This window comes from Grammomys surdaster, unplaced genomic scaffold (assembly GCF_004785775.1).
Source record: "Grammomys surdaster isolate TR1022 unplaced genomic scaffold, NIH_TR_1.0 126546, whole genome shotgun sequence".
Lineage (NCBI taxonomy): Eukaryota > Metazoa > Chordata > Mammalia > Rodentia > Muridae > Grammomys > Grammomys surdaster.
In genome coordinates, this window is record NW_021621338.1 from 8,139,561 (window position 1) to 8,145,560 (window position 6,000).

At 45.0% G+C, this 6,000-nt stretch overlaps 1 protein-coding gene across 1 annotated transcript; it reads left to right on the top strand.

The window, feature by feature from the left end:
• The first annotated feature begins 723 nt into the window (after positions 1–723).
• On the top strand, positions 724–3,860 carry Kcne4 (potassium voltage-gated channel subfamily E regulatory subunit 4). Its single transcript, XM_028760689.1, is given in 2 exon segments — positions 724–854; positions 1,462–3,860. Coding segments are annotated over 2 exon segments (654 nt in total). The 3' UTR covers positions 1,985–3,860.
• The last annotated feature ends 2,140 nt before the right edge of the window (positions 3,861–6,000 follow it).

A 6,000-nucleotide genomic window follows, 5' to 3' on the forward strand; every position in this document is an offset into this window, starting at 1 on the left:
GTTGCTTCGCCTCTCAAATGCTGCATTAGGGATGACCACCAATCCCTGGGCAGAGCCTGAAAGATTCCAAAAGAGATTATAAAGACTATATTTGTGAGCTTAATATGGAAGGCAGATAGAATCTTTGCTCTTTTAAAGGGCTAACCTGCACCAGCCAGCCTTGCATTTTAGAGTAGTTAAGCTGAAACAAACTCAAAATTTTTTAAGTTCTTAGAACTCTGCTTGCCGACCAGATCTGCCTGCCAGTAGCCAACAATTTTAGTGCAGCAATACGAGGCTTGGGAATGGAGGGTTTATCAAATTCACCCAATTAGTGGAAGAACTTAAAACGGCAGTAATTGTTTCTTGACTATAAATCCTACCTTTGCTTCCCACTGCCTTTCATTCTAAAGGCAGGACTGGATTCCCTGTGAAAACCTATAGGTAACATATCAACCAGTTACTTCCCACAAGGGAAAGGAAACATACACTTCCTGTCAGTGAGAGTGGACTTTGGGTTCAAATGCAGCACATTCTTTTGCTCTTCTTTTCACACATTGGTTTTGGCCACCTAAAGCCTCTTGCTCCGAGCTGGGGCAGTCGGGACAGGGAGCTCCTACTCCCCCCTCCTTTTTCTCTTCCCAGCTGCAAAGTTCAGAGAGTTGAACTGCTGCTCTTTGAGTCTGCTGCTTGCTCCGCCACAGTCAACTGCTGTTGTAAATTTTCCTCCCAGAACACGTGACGATGCATTTCTTGACTATATATCCCAAGGACAGCAGCGGGGCTGTCAGAGCGCAGAGCCTGACACAGAAGAGGAACGTCCTCGGATTCAGCCTTTAGGAGTTCCACACTTGGGGACAAACTGTCAGCCTTCGGTAAGTTAGCGAGGCTCCTTCTCTTTGGAGACTCGCAAGGGGGGATAGTTCTATTAATAGAGAAAGTTTTCTTGCCTTTTTTTTTCTTACAAGGAAACTTTGCTTTGAAAGTTGAAGCTTTTGAAACAAAACGTAAAGTTTGCTTCTGCTCTCCCAGCTAAAGCATGCCTTTCAAATTTTAAGATATTTTTCCCCCATGAATCCTTATATGGTCTATAATGTTTAAAGTATAGAACTAATGCATGGTTATTTTCTGAAATGTAAATAAAGTCTATCTATCTATCTATCTATCTATCTATCTATCTATCTATCTATCTATCTATCGTCTGTCTGTCTATCGTTGATTTTTCCATTCGGTGAAAGTTTTTCTCATTTTTCCTTCTTTCCCTCCCCTAATTTCTCTTACTTGCTCCAAGCTCTCTGAGCTAAACCCTGTTAACTGTTTGGCGAGATGCCTTACATCTGGCTCGATCTTTCATTCCTGTTCTTAATCACCTACTTTGATCTATTGCAATTTCACGGGCCATGTGCTTGCCTTCTGCCTGTCCTGTGGATCCAGGTGGAAGGTCTAACTTGTGACTTTTTCTCCAGATCCCGGCTGTGTGAGGGGCAATTCAATGCTGAGGATGGAACCTCTGAACAGCACATATCCCAGCGCTGCAGCCTCCAGCAGCCCCCTCGAGTCCCGTGTGCCTAGTAACAGCAGTGGTAATGGCAACGAATACTTCTATATTTTGGTTGTTATGTCCTTCTATGGCATTTTCTTGATTGGAATCATGCTGGGCTACATGAAATCCAAGAGGCGGGAGAAGAAGTCCAGCCTCCTGCTGTTGTACAAAGATGAGGAGAGGCTATGGGGGGAGGCGATGAAGCCGCTACCTATGATGTCCGGCCTGAGGTCAGGGCAGGTGCCCATGATGCTGAATATGCTGCAGGAGAGTGTAGCGCCTGCACTGTCCTGCACCCTTTGCTCCATGGAAGGGGACAGTGTGAGCTCCGAGTCCTCCTCTCCTGATGTGCACCTCACCATCCAGGAGGAGGGGGCTGATGATGAGCTTGAAGAGACCTCCGAGACGCCTCTCAATGAGAGCAGTGAAGGGTCTTCAGAAAACATCCATCAGAATTCCTAGCACCCCCCGGGCCTCTGGAGGTGGATCTGTAAGCTAGAGGAAAGACGTTTGCCAAGTGCCTGGTTTCACTTTTGCTCTGCAGCTGCCATATTGAACAGACTGGGGGCAAGCCCCAAAATGGGGAAGGGAGAGACAAGGCTCAGCTGGAGTCCTTGAGGTTCCTGTGGTTTGGGACTCATCACTGAAAAAGTCGCAGAGACACACAGCATGACCATTGACTCTGGGGCCTGGGTGTTGGGGGGTCCCTGTTCAGCATCTGGCTGGATAATGTGTTGTTTTTTTTCACTGGAGGCCCTGGGTAACTTCTGTAGCATCTGTTTGTGCCCAGGGCTGACAACTGCCCAGGGCAGGCTCAAGGACTAGTTTTGATTTGCTAATTTTCTTAGAGCTTTGTTCTTCTAGATCTGATTGGCTGCAAGTATCTTTAATGTGTGCCTGTGGCATTTGATCATAGACAGTTATATATTTTGTTTGGAGGTGGGAGAAAGCTGAAGACAGAACTCAGAATGTTTGCACAATGCAAAGAGAGAAGGTAATTCATACACATGTCCAAATTAGCCGGGAGTATAAGCTATGACCTCGGCTGAGTTTTTGTCTCACCTGTGAACTTGAACTCTGCCTGTACAGCATTGCAGGTGAGCATGGCTTTCTTTACCAGTGAGCTTTCTCATAACCAAGCCTGCAGTCAGGATGGCTGTTCACGGTGGTCCTCCTGACCTTTACAGATTGGGTAATGGTGGGGTTACACAAGGCCAAATCATTGACAGCTCTGCTATAGCTCTTTTTTCCCAGCCTAGTTTTCTGAGGCCAGAGAGGACACATGTGGGCCTCTTAATATGGGGTTTTGTCACGTAGCTGAACCCTGGAAGGGCATACTTAGGCGGGTTCATACAGAGCGGAGGTTCAAGCACCGTGCTTCCTGGTCTGAGCCCTGATGCTCATTCACTGTGAGGTCCTGGGCATGTCATCACAAGACTGTTGCCTTCATGAGGCTCCTGAGGCTGTGCAGCCCCAGGGGGCTGGGAGGACATCTTTAGACTTTGTACTGTGTGATAAATCCTCCACAGCCTGGTGTGAGGAAGTTTGGAGCAAGTATTTCCCCTTTGGCCGCTTAGTCTGGAGAAAGATGTGTTGACTTAAAGGCACAGTTGGAGACTTTGGATATGTGTAACTGGGGAATTCAAGGCTGATAGTCAGCCATCCTTACTGTAGCTTTCCCAGGATGGGACTGAAGAAGCAGGCAGAATAGTTTCCTCTGCAAAGTTCTGTGCATGGGAGGATGTTAACACACTCAGCTGAGGGAAAGAAATCTAAAGGGAGCTACTCAAGAGCCTTGCAGCAGGCTCTTGTGCCCCTTGAAGACCAGAAGGAAGCAGAAAACCCCCAAAAGGTCAAGTTTGCCTCTAGTGAAAAATCTTAATTTTTATTTATCCTAACTCTCCCTGGATTGGAGACAAAGCAGTTACTAATGTCCCCATGAGGGGTTAACAGTATAAGGAGCTGATTTTTCAATCAGTTTTGACACAGAGATAGAGAGGTAATTTATGTTGGAGGTGGAAAGGGACCCTCTGTTCACTTTAAGATACAGAGTGTGGATCAGCTCCAAAGGGGGCCGTTTAAGTTGAAAGAAGCCAAGTTAAGTTTGGCCTCTTGCCTGGAATCACTTGAATTCTGAAACTTTACTGCGACAGACATGTGCATTGTCACATTTTCCATTGCTTAATCCTGGTTTGGTGCAAGTCTGTCTGCGCCTGTTACAAAGTGATGTATATACTTCTTTCCAATACATTGAGTTGTAGACAGTTGTCTGTTGTATTTAATGGTTTGTAATTTTCACGATATTTTTTAATTTAAATAAACACGTTTTTGCTGAGAAGTCACATTTCTTTGATCCTTTAACAGTTGTATCATTTCTAGTTTCTAAGCCGTTGCAAGCTATCACTGTATTATTCTACTCATGTCTGGGTCAGACTTCCACAAAGGCACGTCTTTTGCTTTAGGGTGAGTGTGTAGTATCTTTTCCATCCTTTGGTTCACTTTGTTGGGATTGGAAAACAAGCTAAGGACAGTCTTACATCACCTTCTTCTGCAAAGGCCCGGGAGTTTTGGATTTGAATGTGAGAGGCTTGGCGGGTGTCGCTAAGATGTCTCTCCAAATTTGGTTGCAAGAAAACATTTGATTTGCACGCTGACTTGGCGAACATTATCCACATGTGTGGCCCTGGCAGTCCAGGCTTAATGGGCAGGGTGTTGTCATATGAACAACAGAACAGACTATATGAGTGCAATCAAATGCAAAGTCTACAGCTGGAGTTCTGTTTCAGCCACCACAGTCTAAGAATCATTTCTAGGTCTCTCCCTCTTAGACTTCTTGCTGTGTCTCTGTCTCAAAGGCTGAAGCCTGGGGAGCCTAGGCAGCCTGGGCAGCCTGGGCAGCCTCTCCTTTATAAGTTTATTTGCACAGTCAGAAGTGCTAAAGAAAAATGACCAAAACCTGTGACCCATTTTCAAACCAAGCAGACAAAGGGGGAAAAAAAATCTTGCTTATGTGTGTCTGTTTCTTGTGAGCTTCATTTTTTTTTTGTCCTATTTCAAGTAAATGTTTCCATAGATTTGCAAATAGTTACCTAAAAAGGACTAGTGATGGAGCAGGGGAGCCTGGAACCTTCTGGAATAATATAGCAAGGACCTTGATTTACCAGCTTTTAACACTGACAAACAACAATGAAAGTTTATAATAAAAGAAGAGAAAACCCTTTATCGTAGCTTCTTGTCATTCTTGGTAAGGAAATAGTTAAGAAAACCTTTTGGTTGCCATGGACGGAAGAAGAGGGAATTCTAAACTCTAATTGTCCTAAAAATATGCAGAGTACACTGTGTCGTTTTAATGGAATATTTGTTTTCTTTAAAAGAAAAAAAATAGAACTTCTAAGCAGAACCTAAGGCCCAAGGGGTTTAGTCTGTGTGGATTTACTCATGCATGTGAAAGACTGCAAAGGGAATTTGGCCCTGTGCACCTCAGATATTAGAAACATATTTCAAAAGCACGTGAATGGTGCAGGATGAGGTAAATGGATCGTCCTGCTGGCTCCATGCTGTTCTAATTACACCTTTGTACGTCAGAGCCACACAGGGATACTGCAGAGGAAGAGATTGCTTTTGGTGACAGAATCATGGGATCAGAATTACCAGGAAGGGCTGAAGTTGAGCCAAGTGTTGAGTGCTTTTGGCTTGAGATCCTGGTTGGAAAGTGGACCCCAGAACAACGCATTTGGAGCTACGACTAGAGGGTTTGTGGTAAGACCTGCTCATCCATGACTCAACTGAAGAAAGGTTACTTATCATCCTGTAAAATGCTACTCTAACCCGAGATGTTGTAGGATGAGCAGAATATTGATCTTATAATGCAGCTTAAACTCCATTTTAAAACATAGAATGCTTTTGTTCTGTATTCTAAAGTACAGAACAAAGCTATTGAAGAAAATGGCAGTATATAGCATGGAGGCCGAGGTTAGGGCTGGGGCAGACATTCAGCCAGCTGCAGGGAGATAGGGGGCAGTGGCTCAGGCTAAGGCTGGACTACCATGTGTCAAGGCTAGTAGACGCCTAGCTTTGTCATGTTTGCTTCTTAGCCTAACTCTGCTACTGCATGTTCTGGAGCATCGGGGAAGCGCTCCAGCCTCTCTGACTTTTTTCAACGTAAGGACAACACCTTGGGCTTGCTCTTTGGAAGCTGAGCATGAAAGGAGTAGTGAGCTGCTGAGTAACACCCAGCGCCTTGTGAAACCAAAGCCAAACACAGCTCCCATTTTCCTTTAAATTGTGTCCTGGGCACGCATCTGCAAATAGTGTCACAGAAACATCATCCTCTGGGGATGCTTTTCTCAGGAGACTGCAATACTCAGAAGGAGGACACAATTTGCCAGAGGAGAAGGGTCAGAATAGAGAAAAATCAGTGTTAAATCCTGTCTTCCCCTCTTTCTGAAATGTTGCCTCCCACACAGGAAGGAACAGTT